At 38.5% G+C, this 26023-nt stretch overlaps 1 protein-coding gene across 2 annotated transcripts in view; it reads right to left on the minus strand.

Moving 5' to 3' along the window:
* Positions 1 to 4073: 4073 nt before the first annotated feature.
* Positions 4074 to 26023, minus strand: part of RYK (receptor like tyrosine kinase) — a 91932-nt gene continuing 69982 nt past the window's right edge. For both annotated transcript variants that reach the window (XM_028518328.2, XM_036030673.1), the window contains exons 14-15: positions 6543 to 6679; positions 4074 to 5205 (exon numbers count right to left, since the gene is read on the minus strand). In XM_028518328.2, coding sequence (XP_028374129.2) covers positions 5094 to 5205; positions 6543 to 6679 — 249 coding nt within the window. In that variant the 3' untranslated portion in view covers positions 4074 to 5093. The remainder of the gene's footprint in view (positions 5206 to 6542; positions 6680 to 26023) is intronic.

Raw genomic sequence — 26023 nt, forward strand, 5'->3', positions numbered from 1 at the left:
ATGAAGTCCCCTAACGACACTTTTCTCAGAAGGTAACCCCCTTGGTTAAGCAGAGCATGACTGTGCTCAGCACACTTATGCTACATGTGCACGTGTCTCAGAAAACTGTGTTCAAACATAGCGTGAAATACTACAGGCAAAAATGAATGCAGAAACAAAAAATATTAATAAGCAACTGTTTAAAGAGTGAGGGGCATGAGAGAGTAACACCTGGAAAATAGTCTTCCAAAGTTAATGATTTACATTGTATATAACTCCAAATGAAGGTGACCTTGTAGAGAAGCATGAAGCACAGCTTGTGAGCAGGCTGACTATTCCTGTGACCAAAGGAAAAGCAGGAAAATGAAGTAAAAAGGGTATTGGGGGAGGGGGTATTTAAGCCTGCAGTGGGGTGGGATTATGGTCTTCCCTCCCAATCTGCCTCTTTTATTTCATGCCTTATTGGTTTACTGCACATAAAACTGAAAACTCTTCAAATCTGAACACAGATATCACACTGGTGATAGAACACAATACTTTAAATATGAGATCATGCTTTAAAATAATTAGCAGGCTTCTTAAAATCTCTCTATTGCTCTCTTAAGTAAATTTAGATATTTTTACTCATCAATTCATAAAATATTCAACCCTACCACATGTCCAGTGGTAATTAAGCAATGTTGATTCAGACCTCAGTGAAACACAAGTTCTTATTCTCAAAATATATTTACACCCTGTCTTACCTTTATCAGAGTGCAAACCCAGGGAACAAGGCTGAAAAGCTCCTGCAGGAGCAGGCTAAAGTGTCACAGGTGTCAGAGGAGTGTCCTGGGTGCCCGGGCCACCTAAAGTGAAGCGTGGCCTTCTAGGAGAAGCAGCACGTGCAAAGGAAAGAACCCATGAAACAGCACAACACGCTCAGGCAGAAGGAGTGAGCTGGGGGAGAAGTTAGGAGATGCAACTGCAGAGATGAGTAGAAACTTCTCCTAGGAGTTCTCCCTGCACCCTAAAGGTTTTGGGAGACTGCTGTGGAGGTCCAAGCAGGCACAGCAGCTCTGTTTTGGGAACCGTTACTCCAACAGAGGCTGGATGGGTGGGTTAAGGGCCAAGGCCAATTAAGCAGCTCTGAAGGCAATGGGGCAAAAGATGGCAGCCAGCAAGAGGACCGTGATGAGTCTAAGTTTACAGGTTAGTCAATGCAACAGATTTGCATACAGTGGGAATGTTTAAAGTTTCGTGTACCTCACCCTCACGTTATTTCCCCACTAAACACACAACGCTTGCCATGACCAAAGGGGGCATCAAGTGGAAAGGCCTTTGTGCTTGTGAACCGAAGGGCAAGAAAGAAGTATGTCCTACACTGCAAAGGGGTATTTCTCCCTCTATTATAGGTATCATTCTCATTAGCCCGTGAAAGATTTTCTGGGACCTGTTTCTTCTTCTGGAAAACAAACATGCTCTCCTCCCTTTCCCCACTCCCCACCAACCCCGCCCCCCCCAAACTTCTTTGATCTTCTCTAGCTACCGCTCCATGTCCCTTCACAATGAAACTCTCAACAGTGCTGACTACAGCAGGATCCCCGCCTTCCCACCCTGTGCTCTGACCCCCACTTGCTCTGACCCCTGCTAGTTTTGTCAATACCTGCCATGAGGCCAAGTCCCACATGGGCTTCTTTTTCCACTTCAGAACGTTTTCTTCCCCGGGCTTCCATGCCACCTCACTTTCCTATTTTGGTTGTTGCTTTTTCCAACTACAGTGGCTTCTTCTCAGTCTTTTTTAGTATCTCTTCTTCTACACTAGACCATTAAATGATGGCGTGCTCAGGGCTCTGTCCTAGGACCTCCTCTCTGTCTACACCATCTCCTGAAGCAAGTTCATGGCTTTCCATATGGTCTATAGGTTATACTCCTACATTGACATGTTCAATGAGACCACTTCCCTGAGCTACAGACTCTTATCTACTCAAAATAGCCATTTAGTTGACCAATTGGCAACAAACAGTACTGATCCTTCTGCCATAATAAAATCCTGTTCCTCCCTGAGTTTTTTGCCATCTCACTATGTCGTCTGGCCACACAACCAGACGCTCAAGCCCCAAACAAAATAGTCAGCCCTGATCCCTCTCTTTCCTTCTCCACAGCACCCCCAACATCCCATGGATCCAGGTCCTGCCTGTTATATTCAAAACTGATCTCCAATCTGTCCCTTCCAATCTCCCAAACCACTAACTTTCCTTTCCTAAACTACGCAACAATTTCTTAGAAGTCTCATTACTTTCATCTTTGTCTCCCGACAATGCAATCTTCACTTTGGCATAATTTTTTTTTAAATGACAAATCAGACCATGTCAACCAATCCCTTACAGAAAAAAAAAATCCTTGAATGAAATTCCATTGTATGTAGAAAAAAATATAAATGTGTCCCATGGCTTACAAGGCTCTGCTGTCTGTCCCTGTGTTCCCCAGCCCTCACAGGGAGCCCTCCCTTCCCTAACCGCACTGTAGCCAACCTGACCTCTGTTCTTTTCAGCCAGCAGCAGCAGTTGGAGGGTAAACAGGAAGGGCCTAGCCTGGAGGCCAGCTTGTTCCTGCTTTGAGGCCTCTGCCAATACCCTTCTCATAGCTGCCTTCTTGTCATTCAGATCTCTGCTCAAATGCCACCTGCTTCAAGAAGCCTGACTAAATAGTACATCTAAAGTTATTTTCTACGACACTGTTGTATATTTTTTCCAGAGCACTTACCAAAATCTTATGTTGATTATCTGCTTCTTCTAACAAGAATATAAAGACCCAGAAAGGGAAGAACCTCATCTGCCTTGTTCCCTGAATATCTTGAGAGCCAAATACACAGTGGGCACTCAATACATATATACTGAATAAACAACCCAATCCTTCTTGCTTCTACAGATAAAATATTCGTATAATAGGGGTGTTAGAGGAAAGGATAGAATACAATACAGCTCTGGGTGACTAAGCCAGCCTATAATATCACATCACTGCTTTGTCAAATTGCTTCCTTCCTATAGGAATAACATTTTCTGCAAAGTGTGGTCAGTAACATTCACAAAACAACGACAAAACTCGACAAAGACCAGCCATGAAAATCTTATGACTGCTCTTTTCTCCCTGCGTCAATGGCTCCAAGTAGCTCAGCAAGAAAAATCTGTAACTCTTAAACTCTTTAAACTCTTAAAACACCTACTATAAAGCAAATATACATACATAAAACAGCTCACAAACACAAAATGATGAGGTCAGAGCACCACACATGCCAGACAATAGAGAACACCTCTTATTACTTGCTAATTTGGGATAGAAGTCCAATGTCAGTGTTTTTTCCTTTTGAACTGACCTTGTACATACAACTGTGACCTCTAAACAATATTCTAACCTGAACACAGAAAAAGAATGCACTGAATGTTGGAAGGGATGCTCGAGTTGTGCAGAATCCATAGTGCTAAACAATACTGGTTGACCGAATGCCTTCTAAGGTTGCAGGTTATGAATGAAAACATCTGTAACTTACAAACAGCTCAAGGAGCTTTTTAAAAACCAGCCATCGGGAAGCTGAGTACTTCATAAAAATCAAAGAACCAGTGTGAATAAATAGCCCATAGAAAAACCATGCTCTTGGCCTGCTCCTGGCAGAGCACGCATTGTGTGAGCTGTTTCTCCAGATGTGCTAATTCATAAAGCTGCTTTAACAGCAAACGCCTCCAGCTGCTACGCACTCTCCCTTATACATTTATGAGGATGGGAGCAGAGCGAGGCGCCCTCAGGCCTAGCTATCGAGGAGGCCCATTCGACTTTGCCTTAGGCCCACTGTCAATACAGCCAAGCACCGCTACACACACACACCCCTAATTCAATGGTTCTGGAGAAAAGTTTCAGTGCTGTGATACTTCTTTGTAATCATAATCCAACTGTTTATTAGAACCTGGAGGCTGAGCAGAGTTGGCTATGACTGCATTAAGGACTGCGGGCCTGAGTGAAACACCTGTGAAACCAAACATGGTATCTATCTGTTGCACATTCAAAGACTCACCAGACACAACCAATCACTGATCAGGAACGATCTTTTCAATGCTGCCGTAATATAAAACAAATCCTTTAATTGTTCAAGTGTTTTAAAAGACAATCTTATACTTAAGCCAGCCTTGAAGATAAGCACAAAACTTGCCAGTTCACATTTTTTAACCCACAGCAGCTCAAGCCCCCCCTCTGCGCACAGCACTATGTAGGTGCGTTAAAAGGGATACTTAACCTTAGAAACATGACTGCACTTTCTGAGGTTGTATCATCACCTTTCCCAGAGAATAAAAATAAATAAATCACCATTCTTTACTACTGACCTGCACCCAAGCCCACTTCTGATTCATGGAAAAGCTAATTTCTGCCAAATTCAAGATGTTTCAATGAACTCAACTCCTACTTCCTCAAAAATGAAAAAGCAGAACTTTTCATTAAAAAATTAAAAAATAAACAATATTCCACAAAAGGGTCATTTGTTTCTATTAAGTATTTTTTAATTTCTTTTTTTCCATTCTAGCTTTTAGGTTTTCTTTCTCCAATATTGCCTTTTCCTGTAGAATGCAAACCGGACAACTTTTTATGCTGTTTTTCTTTTCTTAAGAAAAAGGATGGCATCTCAAAGACCGACGACCATTCCCAACACTAGTGATAAATATTTTAAAAACGTTAAAGGTGAATAACCTACATTACCTTGATGAAGACAAAAAATAAAAAGCAATCGGCACTAAGATAGCTATTCCAAGTGTTTAAACAATTTTAAAAACTGTTTATTTATTTTGTAAGAATGTACCCCTAGTCCAAAGTTACTATGTTTTAAAATTTTTTGGCCAAAAAATTTACAAAAACCTTTTCAGTTCAACCTAATAAAAGTGATATCTAGAAAATATTCCACATTATTAAGTCTGTCTTAAAAAGTTCAGATTCTAAAGCATTCCTAAGGCACGGTGTTCTGGAAGACAAATGTGCTTTTGCTGGCGTGGCATGGCATGGTGTGGCGTGGCGGATGAAGCATCCAAGACCGGCTCCCAGTGAGCCCTGACAGGCACCTTCCGCCTGGACGCTGTGGGACTGCGAGAGGAGAGTCAAACATAGGCCCCCAGGGCCGCGTGGAACTCGGTGAGACACTGGACCAGCTGCTGGAACTTGGGCCTCTCCTCTGGATCTAAGGCCCAGCAGCAAGCCATCACAGCAAATCTGCAGAGTGACAAGAACAGGACATTTGGCTAGTAACAATATAGTACTCTGAACTTTTTATAGTACTCTGAACAAATTGACTTTAGTCAATTTGACACCAGTTATGTTTTCTGTCTACATGTGGGTGTGGAAGAGGATGCCATATTAAAAATCAATCAATATCACTATCTGCTGCCAGATCTAAAATGAAAAGAGCTAAAATGAGTTATCTGGATTTTACACGTGGATTTCGATTCTTCATGAGAGCACATCAAAATATATCAGCAAATACAGGGGGGAAATGGACAAAGCCAAAGGGGGGTACAATCAAAGGTGGGAGGTGGGGACAGCTGAGGGGGGAGTTGTGGGGAGGAAAACAGTGACAACTGCACTTAAACAGCAACAAAAAAGAGAGAAAAAAATATATATATCAGCAAATACAGAGATTTCATGTAAATACTTCTGTTATCCTGTATTTAAGTTCTCGGAGAAGGAACTTGGAGGAAGAAAAAGCTTTGTCTAAGCTCTAAGAACCTTGGATCCACAGTAAAATCAGTGCAGAAGAAAAGCTGTCACCTTTTTACGGTGTACGGACCTTCAGGGATTCCAGAACTGAGGCCACACTCACCCGTGCACTCAGTCGCCCTGACCAGCGTCCTGCCCACCTCAATCCCATTAGGTGGGAAGACTGGCTGTGTCGTGAAAGCAGGGAACAGGAACTATCTCACGTGCTAGCCCAAAACATCTTCCTTGTGTATCAACTGACACCAACTGGCATGGCAAGATGACACGAGAAAGGCTTTATATAACTAAGTATGTTCTTAAGGCTCTATAAATAAAAGTCAGCCCTCACTGTACACAGAATAACCCACATAACATTCATCTACAACATTCTCACTATACATTAGTCTCTTGGGTTAGATTACCAGGGGTATCAAACTCATTTTCATCGGGGGCCACATCAGCCTTGCAGTTGCCTTCAAAAGGCTGGATGTAATTTTAAGACTGTATAAATGTAACTACTCCTTAACAGTTAAGAGAGAGCTTGGTGCTGCTGCCGGGTAGAAACAAGGTGCCCGGCCGGGTAAAAAAAGGTGGAGGGCTGGATTTGGCCCTCAGGCCTTGTGTTTGACACCTGTGGATTAAGCACTATAAATCTGAGATACAAAAAGTCCTCATGCCAAATGCAGTAAAGAGTGAACGAGTCTGACTGACTTTGTGGTTCTCTAGGAGAGTTTAATTCAAGTCCAAAAAAATCATTAGTTTCAAAAGGGAAGTCTCTGGACACCTGCTCTTTTCTTTTTATCCCAACATTGGTAAAGGATGCAAACCAGGTCTTCAAGTTTGGAAAAACTTACAGCTCATCAGGACAGTTGATAGGCTGGGCTATTCGATAACCATCTTTCAGGTACGCGGCCATCTCAAAGGGGTCGATGTCCACATAGGGCGTCTGGCCCAGCGTCATGAGCTCCCACAGCGTCACGCCGAAGGCCCACTGAGGAGGAAAGCAGCAACACAGGAAGGCATATTTAAAACAAATGTCAGAGTGTGGGTGCCCATGACCAGGTATGGACCAAAAATAGCAGATCAACCAATCTTAGGGAACACAAAATATTATCTACGAAAAGTCAACAATCCCCAGTTAGTTTATCTTGCTGGGAGAGACAAAGCATTTTACTTTATTATTATTATTATTATTTACTCCTCACCTGAGGATATGTTCATTGATTTTAGAGAGAGAGGAAAAGAGGGAGAGAGAAACATCAATTGGTTGCCTCCCATACACTCTGCAGCTGGGGATTGAACCTGCAACCTAGGTATGTGTCCTGACTAAGAACTGAACCTGTGACCTTTTGGTGTATGGGGATGATGCTCCAACCAACTGAGCCACCTAGCCAGAACGAGAAGAAAGCATTTTAATGAATGCATCTTTTAATGAGAATACTATTAATGTGTATTCTAAGATAATTAGATCCATTGGAAAGAACTGTTTTTACTGTTGATTATTACTGTTTTTACTGTTGACTTTGGGCCCCCACTATTATTGATTTTCCTAATATGAAAGTTTGTTACTTAAATACTGTAGCTCATATGCACAGTAGAGAAATGGAAAATGAATATAATTTTACCCTAATTGGAACGAAGAGCATCCTGAACAAGTGAAGTATGTAAATTATGTAAAATGTAAGATATCATGGAATTTTACCATATTCAAATAATTTAACAGCTGAAGTATCCTCAGAAAATATCTTCCAACCTTGCTTGAGTAAAAGATTGGATTTATTTAAAAACAACATGTGAACTCTTGGCAGGAACAGAAACCATGAGCAACAGTGCTCATGCCTGGTCCTCCCTGGCTACCCCGGATCCCGGAGAGTGTGTGGAGGGCAGGCCACGTGTCGACACAGGGCTGCTGCCACATGTGAAGCCTGAGGTCAGAAAGGAGGCTGCCCGTGCACCACACGTTTATGGTCCTTTCAAGGTCTAGGCATTCTGCATCCTCTGTCTCACTTCACTTTCACAACAAAGCTGAATCACTGACTGCCTGATTTGACAGGTGAGGAAACTGCAGTTCAGAGAAGTAACTTGCCCCGCCAAATTTTTGAGGGAGTAAGGAGAAAAAAATAGAAAAAAAGAAATAGAAAAAAACCCAAGGCAAAAACAAGTCTGTTTATAAAATCTAAGCAGGGTATATTAACTTTTGTTACTATTTTTCAATAACAACATAATCCTGAAATACTCCCTAAAATATACAGATTTTTTAAAAAGTCTTATATTAATGAACGATAGTTTTATTTTTTATAACCTATATAAACAAAGAAAATGGAATGATATCTTATAGAATATTTTAAAAACTGCTAATGGAGAATACTATACCAAACCAAAAAATACTTCAATGAAAGCAAAATACAGTTTTCAGACAAACCAAAGCTGAGAGAACGTTGCTAGCAGACCTATACTGCAAGACACAAGAGAGCAATTCCTCACATGGGAAGAAAAGGCACCAGGTGGAAATTTGGACCTACACAAAGAATGAAGAGTTCTGAAAATGTATGAGTAACAACTAGGTATTTTTTCCTCATGTAAAAATGTCCTAGATCATTTAAAGCAAAAACAGCAACAATGTATTGTGGGGTTTCTAATACAGGGAGAAGCACAATGTATGCCCACAATAGCACTAAGAATGAAAGGGGGTATGTGGAAATATTATATTGTAAGCTGCTTATATTAAATATGAAGGGGCATAACATTATTTGAAAGTAGAAGGTCTATATTGGAAACCCTAGAGCACACTTCCTAACCTCAGCCACAGTGATATTGCGAGACAGATAATCCTTTGTTGGGAGGGGCTTTGTGCATTGCAGCCTGTTCAGCAGCGTCCCTGGTCTCTACCCACTAGATGCCCCAACTTGTGATAACTGAAAATGCCTCCAGATATTGTCAAATGTCCCTGGGCAAGGGAGGGGTGGTTTGAGGTGAGGGGTAAATTGCTCCCAGTTGAGAACCATTAAGGTAGACTGATCAAAAAAATTAAGATGCAAATTTCCAATGATCAGGAATGAAAGAGAAAATGTCATTACAAATCCTACAGACATCAAAAAATATTATGAACAACTCAGCTTTATGTTAATAAATTTAATAACCAATTCCCTGAAATGCACAAATTACCAAAACAAACACAAGAACAAACAAAATCTTTATAGCCCTACATCTATTAAAGAAATTGAGTTCATAATTTAATAATCTTTCCATAAAAAACTCTGCATCCAAACAGTCTCACTGGGTGAATTCTATCAAACTTGAAAGGAAAAAATAATACCAATCTGTATTAGTTTCCTAGGGCTGCCACAACAAGCTACCACAAACTGGGTGCCTTAACCAACAGAGTTTACTTTCTCACAGTTCTTCAGGCTAGAAGTCCAAGATCGAGGGGTCTGCAGGGCTATGCCCCCTCTGATGCTTGTGGGAGTGCCCTTCCTTGCCCATTCCTAGCTGCCAGTGGCTTGCTGGTGATCCTTGACGTTACTTGTTTTGTAGCTGCAACATGTCAGTCTCTGCCTCTGTTTCCACATGACACTCTCCCCTCAAATGTCATGTCCATGTCTCTTATAAGAACACTAGTCATACTGGATTAAAGTCCACCCTAGATGAATATGACTTCATTTTAACATTTTATCGGCAATGACCCTATTTCCAAATAAGATCACATTCTGAGATTCTGAGGGTTAGGACTTCAAACTATTTTGTGGAGTTTGTGGAGGTGGAGCATATAATTCAATCCACAACATGACCCTCCAGGAACTGTTTGGGAAGGTGGGAACACTTCACAACCCATTCTGAAGCCAGCATTACCCTAAATACCAAAACCAAAGAGTTCAGCCTTTTGGAACTTAGTATCTTTTTCATTAACAGTAACTATTAGGGAGGAACAAAGCTTTTGGTGGAGGGGAGGAGGGGGCTGAAGGGAACAGATGGAGATGGATGTGTAGATTTTAAATCTCCACAGGCTCAGAGCCACTGGAATTTCCCTTAAACTTACTGTTTTAAGGGGAACCTTCTATTCCACTTAAAAATGGAAAAGTGATGCCAATTAATAAAAGTTAAAGGATGCTGTGTGCTTACATACAGGTATTTGTCTACCTGAATACCTTACTTTCCATGAACTTTCAGTACTGACAGTGAACAGTACATGTAATGCTTAATTCTTTGAATAGTGTCCGGTTTCCTTAGGGAAGGTAGTACACTACACAGAACAGAGCCCCAAGAAGTGCAACTGGCTGGAAGGAGGTTCCCATCCCTTCTTCAGGAAATGAGATGGGTCTGTTTGTACTCACTGATTGTGGCAGCAGCTGTGGGAAAGGAGTAATCCATCCAAACCAGCCTGTGGAGGAAGAAATGCTGGGAAGTGGTAACAAATGGACACTGCCACTTTGTAAGGGGAAGAACTCCATCCACTCACAAGGGAGGGACATTCCAACAACTTAGGACTGGAAGGGGCTTTTACAGGCATGCAGGTGGTTTCTGAGGGCTGAAGTGTACAAAGGTACCCCATGTAACAGTACAATGAGCATAAGCTGACTTTAAAAAACGACTTCCTTCACATTGTTCTGTCCACATTATTGTCGCTAACCATTCACCTAAGGTTCTCCATTAAAGACTGCAGTGCTAATAAACACCAAATAAAACCACAGAGCACATTGCAGTTTCATTTCCTTAAAAGCCAACAAGTGATTAATTACATGTTGGCTCACCAACCCTTTAAAAAAAAATCAAGACCAATTTCACACGGATGATTTGTGGAGAACTTGCTCTCTCAAGTCTTCTGATAACTGAACCATTTAGACGGACTTATTCTATGATTTCCTTTTGTTTGACGTCATTGGAAAGGGAGTGATAAGAAGGTCAAGTTGTTTTTTCCAGAGTTTTATAAAAGGCTGCTGCTACTATTAAATAGAAGGGTCTCAAGGTCTGGGTCATTCTTACTAAGTGCTATTCTTCCTAAATATTAAAATGCAGCAGATGGAGCTATAAACAGGATGAGCTGACAGAAACTCAACCAGATAAGAATAGCCAATTACAAAGGATAAATCAACACGTAATTGACCACATAGTGTATATAAGCAATGGCTAAGCCTCCCTGCAGAGAGGCATAGTCTTGGATATGAATCCCATCTTCTTTACTTGCTGCAAGTAAATAAAACTACCTTGCAAAAACCAGGAACCCCTTGAGTTGAGTAAGACTGTCTACCTAAAGAACATTTAAAGAATAACAAACTTTATCATCTTATTCTTCTTCTCCCAACTTGTGTTATTTTATAGCTTCTTAATATATACTATATAAGGCACTTTTTCACTAATATATTCTGGTGTGTCTTGTCAAAAACTGTGTAAATAAAATTCTTTTTTATTCTATAATGTAATATTAACTAATGTTGGGAGTATTAAGAGATTTCCACTCTGTTACTTCAGAACTTATAATGCAAGGCTGACCTTAGTATACTATACAGGATGAGAAGAAATTTTTGTCCAATTTTCAATTATTTCATCTATCCACAGTAAAAGCATAATTACTGCTAATATTAAATACCTAACATCCCTTTCTCATGGAAATGGGTTCAGATCACCAAAGTGCAAATAATTCAATCTGGCCAAGTGCGTTCTGAGCTTGATTGATGAGAGGAATCATCTGGGGTGTTTGTTTAAAGTACAGATTCCCTCCCCAGTCCTATCCTAAAAGTTCCGAAGCCTGGAAGACAGTATTTTTAACAAGAGTCCTAGCTGTGTCTTAAGATTCAGCAAGGAACTGGTCTTAGATACGTTAGCAGAGGTGGTCAGAAAGCAAAGACAGTTTTTATTTGTATTGTAGTATGGCTGGCACACAATGACCTGCACATGAAGTGCTTGATGTGGTAAGTTCTGATATGTATACACCCTGAAACCACTGTCAAAATCAATAAACATCCCCATCACCTCCAAAAAATTCTTCCTGCTCTAATCCTTTCCTTCCACCCCTACCACTCCGAGTAACTGCCTGCTTTCTGTCATTACAGATCAGTTTGTACCTTCTAGAATTATATATAAATGGAATCATTTAAACTGTATGCTATTTTTTTTTGCCTAGCTTCTTTCACTCAGAATAACAATTCTGAAATTTATCCATGGTATACGTATAATGTTTCAACAGCTCTTCCCTGTCCGTTGTATGAATACAGCAATTTGTTTCCCCATTTACCTGCTGACGGACATCTGAGTATTTCTAGGTTCAGCTACTTAAAATAAAGCTGCTATGAATATTTGCTACAAGTATTGGTAAGGACGTATGTTTTCATTTACCTACCAGTAAGATGAGTGTATATGTTTAACTTTTTAAAAAATTGCCAAACTGCTTCTGGTCAAGATGGAGGAGTACGTAGATCAGCTTCACTTCCTTCTTCTCACAACCAGAAGGCGATAACAACCATTTTAAACACAAAAAGCAACCAGAACTGCCAGAAAATCAAACATATGTGTGGGAATCCAACAACCAAGGAGTTAAGGAAGCCAAATTCATCCAGACCGGGAGGAGGAGCGGAGATGCACAGCCAGGCAGCTGGCGGAGTAGGCAGTCCCACATTCACCTTCGGATAAACCAGGAGGAACAAGTGGGAAGCAAGACAGACAGAGCAATCCGGGGTTCCAGTATGGGGAAACTAAAGCCTCAAAACCTCTGGCTATAAACACCTGTGGGGGTTGCAGTGGTGGGACAAACTGCCAGTTTGACAGGAGAGTCCACTGGAGGGGCCCACAGGGTCCTGGAATATACACAAGCCCACCTACCTGGGAATCAGCACCAGGGCAGCACCTGGAAGGGTGCAACTTGCTTGTGGGAAGCAGGGAAAGTGAGTGAAAGTGGGGCAAGAGCCAAGCAAGTGGCATTGTTCCCTCTCTGACCCCTCCCCCATATACAGCACCACAACACAGCAAAGTGGGTTGCCCTGCCCTGGTGTATGCCTAAGGCTTTGCCCCTTACAATGTAACAGGTATGCCAAGTCAAAGAAATCTGACCCAAATGAAAGGACAGACCAAAACTCCAGAAGAAGAACTAAGTGAATAGGAGATAGCCAGTCTATCAGATGCAGAGTTCAAAACACTGGTAATCAGGATGCTCGCAGAACTGATTGCGTATGCTGTAAAATAAAGGAAGAAGTGAAGGCTATCAAAGTGAAAAAGGGAGGGGGAGAGGGGAGAATGGGAGAAAAGGTACAGGAAAGAAGAAGCATAATTGGCAGGCACAAAACAGACAGGGGGAAGTTAAGAATAGTATAGGAAATGGAGAAGCCAAAGAACTTACATGGACTACCCATGGACATGAACTAAGGGGAGGGGAGTGCTGGAGGGAATGGGGGTACCAGGTAGAGGGGGATAAAGGGGAGAAAAAAATGAGACAACTGTAATAGCATCATCAATAAGATATACAGAAAGAAAGAAAGAAAGAAAGAAAGAAAGAAAGAAAGAAAGAAAGAAAGAAAGAAAGAAGAAAGAAAGAAAGGGAGAGAGAGAGAGAAAGAAAGAAAGAAAGAAAGAAAGAAAGAAAGAAAGAAAGAAAGAAAGAAAGAAAGAAAGAAAGAAAGAAAAAGAAAAGAAGGAAAGAACCAGAAGAACAATGGACTGCCAAACCTCAAGACCTGAAAGTCATCTTTCAAAAACAATGACTTACAGTCTTTAATTACTTTTTGTTTAATCCCATGTTATAAAGAACTTGTTCCTTTCAAATGAGATGAAAATATTTGGGTATATTTGGCAAAAATGTTCTAACATCTCTGAATTTTGTCTTGCAGGTGAAATTTATGTTGAACATATGTTCAGTACATGTCTTATAGACATTTGTACCTCCCTGGAAAGCCTTCAGAATTATACTTGAAGCAAACAAGAAAATAACCTACTCTGATGTTTATAATTGGGGACCTATGGTAACTCTGAAGGACAGGGAAGTCACTAACATAGCCTCAGCTGGAGAGTGTGCAACTTTTGTCAACTGTGCTAAAAACCATCTTGTGCTTTATCACAGCTTGTTGTTGCATGCAATGTGCCCCCTTATGTGGATCTGCAACTAAATGAATGCAACTAAGCCCCCTACCAGAGGGTCTAATGCTAAGATACATACTCAACAGCAAAACAAGTATTTTGATATGAAACTGATCTCACAGAAATAAGATGATTTAAACAGTGGGGGAGTAATAAGGGACTCAAATGTTGGAACAATTTTAGTTTCAGGTATTAGCTAATAAGCTTAGTAATCAATGTATGTAAAAAGCTATTGTTTTAGGAACAAAAGGTATAACCCACATAGAATTCCAGGAGACCATAGGCAGTTCCACCTTTGTGCCTCAGGAGGACTGCAAGCCATCAAGATGGAATCAGGCATTGTACTCCAGGGTGAGATGCCCAGAACAGAGATGAGAGAATGCTGCAGCTTTTATCTGATTAACTTTTCCCCTGAATTCCAAACCTCTCACCTACACTTTTCTTCTCCTCCTTATAAAAAGGGTCGGCTTAAAATGGAATTTAAGATGGTCTGTTAGGAAACAAACCTGCCATCTTCTCAGATCTTCATTCAGAAACTTGATGAATAAAGCACCCATAAAGATTAAAAAAAATTGCCAAACTATTTTCCAAAGTGAATGTACCATATTAGGTTTCCACCAGGAAGTACTAGGTAAAGAGAGGCCTGTCTTTCAGCATTAAGTATGATGTTAGCTGTAGGTTTTGGGTTTAGCAGATGCCCTTTATCAGATGAGGAAGTTGTCTTCCATTCCTAGACTGCTAGGAACTTTTATTAGTAATGAATTTTTAGTTTTCTTCCAATACTTTTCTGTATCTATTAAGACGATATGTTTCGTTTTGTTTTTTTAAGATTTTATTTACTTATTTTTAGAGAGAAGCGATGGGAGGGAGAAAGAGAGGGAGAGAGACACCAATGTGTGGTTGCCTCTCGCATGCCCCCTACTGGGGACCTGGCCTGCAACTTAATCATATGCCCTGACCAGGAATCAAACTAGAGACCCTTTGGTTCACGGGCTGGCACTCAATCCACTGAGCCACACCAGCCAGGGCTGTTTGTTTCTTTTTTAGTATGATAACACAGTAAATTGCCTTGTTTGCCTTGCAAGTGGTAAAACTTGTATCCTTGGGATAAAGCTTATGTGGTCATATAATTATTTTTTAAATATATTTTTGAATTCCACTTGCTAAACTTTAGGTTAAATTTTTGAATCTATGATCATGAGGACTAATGAGCTGATCCTTCTCTGATGTTGTTTCAGGTAATGTTGACCTTATAAAATGAATTCAAAAGTATTCTTTCCTCAATTTTCTGAAAATTGTGTCGAGTTTGTATTATTTCTTCCTGAAATGTTTGGAGGTACTCAGCAGTGCCCTAGAATTCACTATGGACCTAGAGTTTTCTTTTAGGACAGGCTTTTAGCTTTTAAAAGTTCAATTTTATATATATATAGATAGATAGATAGATAGATATCTATATATAGCTATTCTGATCATCTACTCCTTGAGTGAGCTTATCTTCCAAAGATTCTGTCCATTTCAGCTAAATGTCCAAATTCACAGAGAAACAGTTGTTCATAATATTTTGCTACTTAATACCCACGAGAATCTGTAAATGATATTACCTCCCATTCATTATATTGTTAGTTTTGCAACTTATTTTTTTGTGTGATTAGTCTGGCAAGAGGTTTATCATTAGTGATATACTCAAAGAGTTAAGCATAGGTTTCACTGATCTTCTCTATTGTTTTTCTATTTCACACTTCACTGACTTCTACTCTGTATTATTTCCCTTCATCTACTCACTTGGGGTTTAATTTACTCTTTTTATCATTTCTTAAGATGAAAACTAAGGTCACTAATTTGAGACTCTTCCCCTTTTCTAATATTGATATATAATAATATCTATGTCCCCCTTTAAGCAGCAGCATCCCAAAATTTTTGAAATGTATTTACTTCAATTCTAAATACTTCATAATTTCCCTTTGGCTTTCTTCTTTGACACCTGCATTTCATTATCTGGAAGTGTCTAGTTTCTAAATATTTGGGATTTTCTAGATTTTTATTTTCAATTTTTAAATTAATTACATTACGTTCACAAAACCCTATTTTGTATGAATTAAATCCTTCTAAATGTATTGACTTGTTTTATGGCCCAGAATGTGGTCTAGCTTAGTAAACATCCCATGCACACTTGAAAAGAATATGGATTCTGCTGTTGTTGGGATGGGGTGTTCTGTAATTGTTAATTACATGAGGTGGGTTGATGCTGTCATTCAACTTGCTGATTTTCTGTTTGATCAGTTACTGCGAGAGGGGCATTGAAATGTTCTCAATTATCTTTTAAAGAGAATTAAATAATAAGGAAAAAAAATCTTATGTACTGCCCTTACAGTTAACATTTCTGGTGCCCTTTGTCCCTTTGTGAAGATCCATGTTTCTGTGTGGTATCATTGGTTCCCAAAGGGTTTCCTCTAACAGTTCTTGTAGTGTGGGACTGCTGGTGATGAATTCTTGTAGCTACTGTATTTCTGACAAAGTCACTATTTCTCTTTCATTTTTGAAAGACATTTTTCCTGGGCATAGAATTCTATATCCATAGTTTTTTTTTTTTCCTTATGGTACCTTATTATTACTTTTTAAAATTAATTTATTTTTGAAAGGATTTTATTTATTTATTTACTTACTTATTTATTTATTTTTTAGAGGGGTAAGGGTAGGAGAAAGAGAGGAAGAGAAACATCGATGTGCAGTTGCCTCTCATGCACTCCCTACTGGGGACCTGGCCCACAACTCAGGCACATGCCCTGACAGGGAATTAAACCAGCGACCCTTTGGTTCACAGGCTGGCACTCAATCCACTGAGCCACACGAACCAGGGCTTGCTTTATTTATTACTAGAGAGAGAGAAAAGGGGAGAGAGAAAGAGAGAAACATCAATTTGTTGTACTTATTTATACATTCATGAGTTGTTTCTTGTATGTGACTTGACTGGAGGTGGAACCCGCAACCAACTGAGCTACCTGGCCGGGGCCTCTTACATATTAAAAGATGTTGCTTTTAATATGTAAGAGAAGAGAAAAGAGAAATCTGCTGCCATTCTTTCCTTGGTTCCTCTGTTAAATACATTAACATGTTTTGTTTTATTTTTTTTCAGGCTGCTTTTAAGATTTTCTCTCTTTTTTTAAAGATTTTATTTATTTATTTTTAGAGAGGGAAGGGAGAGAGATAGAGAGAGAGAGAAACATCAATGTGCGGTTGCTGGGGGTTATGGCCTGCAACCCAGGCATGTACCCTGGCTGGGAATCGAACCTGGGACACTTTGGTTCCCAGCCCGCACTCCATCCACTGAGCTACGCCAGCCAGGACTAAGATTTTTCTCTTTACACTACTTTTGAGTAATTTGATTATAATGTGGCTATGGGTTAGTTTCTTCAGGATTTCTGTGTTTGAGGTTTGTTGAGTTCTTAGATATGTGCGTTTACAGTTTTTACCAAATTTGGAAACACTTCAGTAGCTATTTCTTCACTGTTCTTTCTGTCCACCCCCTGTCCTCCATTCCATGTCTTTGGGGACCCCAATTACACATATATTCAGCAAACTGAAGCTCTCTGACAGCTCAGTGAGAGATCCTTCTTCAAGAATTTCCTGTATCTTCTCTCTCCTATCTCTTGCTTTACTCCCATCTTGGGAGAGAGGTACACCTCCTGTGCTAAGAGTATAAACCTTTATCTGGACTCAAGGGCACATACGCCTGTCATCTCTTGGACCTCCCCTCCAATAACCACACACCCAATCTCTTTCTCCCCATTGCTTCCCTGGCCTAAAAAAACAAACAAACAATATACTAAAATTACAAAATAACAAAATAGAGCCTCTTTTGACCCTGCCATCCCATCAAGCTGTGATCCTTTCATTTCTCTTCATAACTGAACTTCAAAGTGTACTTTATTGCCACCACTCTCTCACCTTCCACAACAATCACACCTATCTATAATGACTTCCTAAACCTGCTTGTTCCCCCACCTCCCCCAATGATTTCCTATTCTTTCTGACCAATGCACATATTTTTTAAAAAATATTTTTATTTATTTATTTTTAGAGAGAGGGGAAGGCAAGGTGAAAGACAGGGAGAGAAATATCAGTGTGTGGTTACCTCTCACACACCCACTACTGGGGACCTGGCCGGCAACCCAGGCATGTGCTCTGACTGGGAATTGAACCAGCGAGCCTTTGGTTTGCAGGCTAGCACTCAATCCACTGAGCTACATCAGTTGGGGCTGTACATATGTTCATAGACTAGATTCTCCTCAAAACTATTTTCTTCCTTGGTTTCTATGACACAGCATTCTTTGGATTCTCTTTGAATCTTTCCATTTTATTTCTTTTCTCACTAAAAAATATTTTTGCTCTGATTGGTGTGGCTCAGTGGATTAAATGCAGGCCTATGAATCTAAAGGCCACTGGTTCAATTCCCTATCAGGGCACATGCCTGGGCTGCAGGCTGGATCCCTGGCTGAGGGCATGCAAGAGGCAACCAACTGATGTTTCTCTCCCTCTTTAGCCCTCCCTTTCCCTCTCTGAAAAGAAATAAATAAAAATCTAAAAAAAAAAAAGAAAGAAAGAAACATATCCTACCCCTTTGGCTTCCTTCTCTCTATACTCTGAGATCAAATGCTCTTGTTCATTCAATCACCACTTTTAGGAAGTTGATGTCCATTTTCTAATATCCTGCTTGTATGCCTTTCCAGAATCCGGGGCCTCATTCTACACATCAGTATCTTGACCTCAATGCCCCATGTCAAATTAATCATGCTTTCCCCAAACCAGATAGTCTACCTGCTGTCCTCAATCATGTTGCATCTTCACAGTGACTTGGGGTTTACTGCAAAAGCAGAACAAATAAAAGTACAAATCAAAGATTAAAGTTTTCAGAAATATGGGACATAGGTTAAAAGGCAGAGTAGACATCTATGCAATATATCTAATAGTTAAAGGGGGGAGGACCTTAGACCACAAAGGTGAAGTAAGTCATCTATTCAAATAACACCTGCGGTCATGAAAACAGATGGGATCTCTGATGTGAGGTCTGTGGGAGTGAGACAAGAAATGTGAGGATCCAGTGTGGAAATACGAGGACAGTGTGAGGCCACTTAGGGTTCTTTTACACAGTCAAGTACATAGCTCTCCAAGGATAAGATCAGCACTCCGGGCTGTGAATGTTCTTAAAATAAATGATGCAAAAGGCATACATATGTACGTCAACTGCAATTCTGTAACTATGGAACATCTGCTAAGGGAAAATAAGTAAGGCAGAGTTCCCATTGCCCACCTGGGAAGAATGACTTGTCCATAAATATATAAGACAGCATATGATAGATGGTATTGGGCAGGTACAAAATTCTCTGGGGAATCCTAAGACAGAATCAAAGGTCATAAAGGTACCTAGTACATTTGGACCCAGCAGGAACTCCAGGTTGACTGAAATGCAGAATCTAAGGAAATGTACGGTGGAAAATATGAAGCTAAAAACAGGACAATGAAGTAAGGAACAGAGGCTCCGAAAAACAAGGGAACAAGGTTGGCTCCTTCTTTCCTAACTCACTTTAAGAGCTCCTTTAAAGATCAAAATATCATGAAGAAACATTCTTAGCAGTGGAAGATTAAGTTTACTCAACTTACCAACATTAATAAATATTCACAAGTGTTTAAAACTGACACTCCACTGTGTACAAGGTGCAGGCTGTATTAACATATTCCCCTCCCTAAATATCCAAAATTTTTAAAGATTTTATTCTGTGAATTTAAATTTTTCAGACACATATTTTCTAGGCTTTTTCAATAACTATAACTGAAATATACATCTATAGGATAATGTTACTTTAAAAATGTTTTATTACTTAAATTTTAAGATCTAGTAAATTTATACAAGTAACCCTCCTTAAAGGGGTCAGGTCCTTTTTAATAATTCTTCATTGTTAACTGTTACCTAAAAATCTTAATATTCCTTCAGATTTGTTACTGTGGTACATATTTTTTTTTATTCCAGCTGAACAAATGTACCCAGATGTACACTGACTGTATATGAAATGTATTGATTGCATCAGGCATCAAATTTTGCACGTGTTACTAACTTCACATCAAAAATCAGCTATCTTTAGGCATACAGTGTCACATATGACTGAAAAGAGACTACTTATACTATAAATTTGTCCTAGGATCTGTGATTAAGAAGACAGAAGAGCCAATATTGAATGCCTGAAGGCCATCATACATTTCTGCTATTTATGACACCTTCCTTCACTGTACAAGATGCTCAGACATTGATCTACCAGAACACTGGGCCTATTTGAAGAGAACATTAATATAAAGGGCAGGGCAGGAATGTTATTTAACAAGATCTCTTAAGGAAAATATCTATTTAGGGAGAGGCAAACACAGGAAATACATCAAGGGCAACTACTCAGTCAAAGAAAATAGCAACCTCTGAAAATGTATGAACTGTTCCTGAACTAAACCCATTTATTCCTCATTCTCAGAAAATATTAGGAGTATTAAAATAATATTATTAAATAAAGCCAAACAATATATTATTAATATTAAACTTTAAATCTTTATTTCCTAGTGCCTGAATGATGCTGTCACCTCTTTAGCTTTTTCTTAACGTCTTTTTTTTTTAAGATTTTATTTATTTATTTATTTTTAGAAAGGGAAGGGAGGGAGAAACATCAGTTTCTCATAGAAAGAGAGAGAAACATCAATGTGCGGTTGCTGGGGGCCATGGCCTGCAACCCAGGCATGTACCCTGACTGGGAATCAAACCTGCGACACTTTGGTTCGCAGCCCGTGCTCAATCTACTGAGCTACGCCAGCCAGGGCTTCTTAATGTCTTTATAGCAATTCCTCCTAACGCAAATTTAATATTTAAATAGTAAGTCTTAAGATTGTCAATGTGTAAAATGTGCGACCATAATGGAAACAAATAAATAAATATTGGGCTTCTAAGTGTTATTCTAAAAATAATAATGAAGAAATAATATAAAGTTTCCTATACTTTTAAAAATAATAAGCATTCTCCGAAAACTATAGTTTTGTCTTTGATACTGGAGTAGTTCAGAAAACCACTCTTCATGGGTATGTTATGAATGCAAGTTTCTCAGCTCAGGATGTGGCAATGACTTTCCATGGGACTGGGCAACCACAAGTAATGAGAAGCACTCTGCTGTATATATATACCATCTGGATAACTTTACAGATTTCCCTGCCTCTAGGTAAGGTCTAATGTTTACCAAAAAAATCACATAAAGGTACAAAAACACATTTTAATTTGTTCAGCACCGTAAAAACTGTTCAAATACTTTAAAGGATCTCTTCGTGGCCATAAACCACACTGATAAGATTAGCATTAAAATAATTTCCTCAACTTGTTTTTCTCAAGAAAATGCTTTTTAAACACAATATAATAACATAAAGACAAGAAAACCAACAAGAAAGAAACTCTTACTTTTGTATTCTTGATAATTTAGCCTCTTAATATAAGGCAGTCTCTTAACAGAATTATGTTAGATACTATAATTAGCTAAATAATTCAAAGAAGATATAAATCAAAAAATTACTTTCAAATAAAGGAAAAGAAAGTCACAAAGAAATCTATGGTGGTATTCACATCTGATAAAAACAGAATAAAAACAATATCCAGAAATTCTTAAGAATGTCCATGATGACGTCATACCTTAAAATATTAGAAAGAGATTTATAAGTAGTCAAACCTAGTTGTGCATATTTCCTAAGCTGAACAGTTAAAAGCTGATATTAACATTGTAAGAATCTTGACATATTGAAATATTGAAACTTTCCATTAAAAATTGTGAAAACACAACCCAGAGATATGATGTATTATTTTTAAGATGGAAAACAATATATTTCCAGACAAATCATGTAAAACTTGTAACTATAAACAAATACAAAAATGTTAAGGGTCTTTTAAAGGACAAAGAAAATGTCTCCTCCAAGGAAGTAATATAATTGGTTAGCTGTTACATTTACACGTAAAATATATATTTTACATGTGTGGAGACTGGTGGGAATGAGGTTATATTAATTGTTTTGCATGTGATTCTGCATGAAGTTTTTTCAGCCCAAAAGTGGATATTAAGTGTAGCTTCTCAACTCCTAACTCTATCCATAAAAAAAAGTGGGAACAGAGGGTAATGATTATGCATGCACATTTTTCTTTTCTGAATTATTTTAAAGTATATTTTAATTATAATTAATGCACTACAGTTATATTAGTTTCAGATGTACAACATAGTGATGCAACATTTATATACCTTATGAAGTGATCACCACAGTAAGTCTAGTAACCATCTGTCACCATAGTTATTATAGTATTATTGATTATATTCCCTCTCCTGTACATTATATCTCCCAAAACATTTATAACTGGAAGTCTGTACTTCTTAATTCCCTTAACCTTTTCCACCCCCATCCCTTCCCTTCTGGGAACCATCAGTTTTGTTCTCTGTGAGTTTGTTTCTGTTTCTTTTTGTTGTTGTTGTTTCACATTTTCAATACAAATGTAAAAAAAGCAATCTTTAACATTTGTACTTTAATACAGGAATTAAAAAAATATTCAATCCCATCAAAAATGAAAAGCAGGATTTTTACACTAAAAACCACCCCACCGTCACAAGGAAACAGAACAGTATTCCTATTCCCTTAAATATCAATTACACAAGGCAAAACATATTTGAGAGGGGATACACACACACACACACACACACACACACACACACACACACAGTTTTAAAGGAAATGAACTGATGAGAATCTACAGGAGAAAAACCCAAACATTTCAGGAGTTAAACTCTGACAAATGTCAATCAATGGGTAGTCTCACCATCACACTCCGAAGAATCTGGGTCACACAGATATTTCAAGTAAGTTTAGGCCAAAACATGCTAAAAATAAGTATGATTTTAAAGTAATTTGCCTGTTAATTTGCTTACCATTAAGTTCATGATTTTTTAAAATAAAGCTGTCAAATGATGACGGAGCAACAAGGTATTTGGTATGACTACATTCTGACAGAAGGCAGATTCTTATGTAAAGTTTGTGAACTGTTACAAATGTATAAAATATAATAATGAGAAAATAACCACTTTAAATATAACTTTGAAATATTTACTTAACTAAATCATGTATCCTCAACATGGACTTTACCAGCTAACATAGGCAGAGTACCTAGCTGAAGAGATATAGGTCTCGTTGCTTAGAGATGTGTCATTAAGTATAGTCTCATTGATTCAAAGTGTATCATCTCATTTAACTTTCATTCTGGATTCCTTTCAAATATTTGATCTAAATCTAAACCTAAATATATAAAAAACATGCCTAGGTTGCAGGCCAGGTTCCCAGTAGGGGGCATGTGAGAGGCAACCACACATTGATGTCTCTCTCTGTCTCCCTCCCTCCCCCCCCACCCCGCTCTAAAAATAAATAAATAAAATATTTTTTAAAAAAGGAAGAAGTGTATTAAATGAAGCAACAAATATTTTGAGGGCTTCCACTGTGCAAGCAAACAGTGCTACTGGCCATCATGCACAGCCCTCTGAAATATTAGCTATCAATACTCTTTTGTATAAGAGAACAGTAAACAACCCCAGACTCTTGTGGTTATATGACATACTTAAACACTGTCATCTAAGAAATATCTTCCAGTTCCTGCCCATTAGACTAGTTTTGGGTTTAACTCAACTGCCAACTAACATCTACTAAGGCAACTATACTGTATTTCAATGAGGAACAAAATCATAAATACTTTAAATCAACCACTGAAAAAATTTATTAACATCCCAAAGAGATGAGTGAATTAATCTTTTAAATCAACTGTGGAATGAGATTTTTAAAAAAACACTAAGGAAAATTTTTTACTTCTCTATGTTCAAAAATGTTCAGAAGTATTTTATTGAGTTGTACATTTGAAACCTGTATGGTTTTGTGAACAAATATCATCCCAATAAATTCAATCAATAATAGTAATATTTTGTAATCAGTTCTGAGCTGAAAAAAATGTTTAGAAGTAGGCTTTTCTACTAAAGGGGTAAATTTGAAAACCATATAGCTCTAACTCAACTGATACTGTTTTTTAAAACTGTTCTAAAACCAAAGTTAAATCTACTTCCTCCCCCATAAAAACAGCTTTGCTTAATATAGAAACAGGTGAAGAATTCCAGCTACAATTCATAACTTCAGAATAAAGATCTGGCAACCTTAAAACACAAGCACCTTATCAAACAGCACAATTCGTTCTTACTAACATTCAATACAGCAGCTGTGTGCTGGCCTAAAACCAAACTCTGCTTTCCCTTTTTATATTATGAGAAAAATAAAAAACAAAAAAGCACCCCCCCCCCACAAAGAAAATTCCAGGTTTTCTTTAGGTAACCATTAAAACTGTGTGTTGCTTTGCATATTTGTACTGTCTTACTTGAAATTTTAACTTCCTGACATTACCGTTAGAAAAATTTTATTCTATTATGAAAACTCTGAAAAAACAGACTAGGCCTGGCTCCCCACTGCTATACAAGCTGAGCCCTCAGGGTTCAGGATCCACGAGTCTGGGTGTGTTTCCCCAGCTATCCTCACACACACCCCTTGCCTCTGACTGGGAAAGGCCACGGCAACGTGAAGCAAGTTTCTACCCTGTTGACTCCTGCAGCTGCACATGAAGCAAAGCATCCCTTCTCCATCACTCATATTTACTCTGCCCATCCGACAAGTTGTCAGATGAGGGTTTTTTTCAGAGAATGGTTGATTTTAAATTAAGTTAAAACTAAGTATTTTGAAGACATGGACAATAAAAGACCTTAATGGAAAAAAATAATGCAAATAAATTGTTCACCCACATCAAGTGAACACATTTTATCAGGACACTTGGTATGTAATAAAGGCACAATATGTATCAAATAGCGAACCTAGCTTCTGAAAAAGAAAAAAATGTAACTAGATTTTAATTAATAATAGAAGGTTTCTTCCTTACCAAATCATTCTCATTTCAAGGATTTTAAACAAAAATATAAGCTTTCCATAATGATTATGGAAATCTTAAGTTCAATTACTGAGTATAGTAAGTTGAATGTTGGCCCCAAAGATATGTCAACATCTGAATCCCTGAAACTAGTAAGGATTACCTTGTATGGTTAAAGAAGAGATTAAGTTAAGGGCCTTGAGGATAGAAGCTTACATTGGATTATGAAGGTAGGTCCTGAATACAATCACATGTATCATTATAAGAGAGGCAGAGGGAGTTTTGAGAGACACACAAGGAGGAGAAGGTGAAGTGCATATGGAGCAGGGAGAGGGGCAGCCACAAGCCAGGAAACGCCAACGGCCTCCAGAAGCTGAAAGAGGTGAGGAAGGTTTGCCTCTTACAGCCTCTGGAGGAAGCATAGCCCTGCCTGCATCTTAACTTCAAATATTTGGCTTCTTGAACTCAGCTCTGAGAAAATAAATCTCTGCTGCTGTAAACCAAGACTGTGCAATTTGTTACAGCAGCCACAGGACACTAATGTCCTGAGGGAAAGAGTATATTAAAGGGTAATCCTTAAAGCACACACACTTAGAAGTAAAAGGATTACTCAATACTATAAATATTTCAAGACAAAATATATAATGATATAATAAGCAATTTTTTACAGTTCTAACTTTGAAGCAAATTATTCTATTAAGATTTTACATGTAACACTAACATATATCACTGAGTGGTGATCATTCAGTGCTTGTAGTTAGCACAAAAATTATGACGGCAGCTGCTTATTTTACCCCACAATCCCACTCCATCCCAAAATACTCCTTTATACCTATACAGTGCGTGTTATAAAAAGCTACTTTTTGACCAAGAATATGTTCCCATGGCTCCTTGCCCTTATATCTACCTTATCAGCAGTTTAACCTAATCTCTGAATGTTAACTACAATAACAAAGTGCAGCAAGCAAGAGACAGGAAAATAAATTAATCTTTCAAGTCAGACCACAAAGTGACAGAATTTAAAAACAATAAAAAATGTCTGCAAAACACTCACAAGTATCTGTGACTTAAGAAACTATACATCACTTAGTATAAAGAATGTCACTATTTGATCTGCTGAAATGGGCAGAGCCACCCAGAAACTGACAAAGGGGAAGACAGTGACATCTGAGGAATTACAAGCTACACAGGCCATAATACTTCGAAGAGATCATTTTAAAAAAGAAAACAATAAATCTTTATGATCTGGGAACCACTTGGTCATCTGAG

Source organism: Phyllostomus discolor, chromosome 7 (genome assembly GCF_004126475.2).
Source record: "Phyllostomus discolor isolate MPI-MPIP mPhyDis1 chromosome 7, mPhyDis1.pri.v3, whole genome shotgun sequence".
In the NCBI taxonomy this organism is placed as follows: domain Eukaryota; kingdom Metazoa; phylum Chordata; class Mammalia; order Chiroptera; family Phyllostomidae; genus Phyllostomus; species Phyllostomus discolor.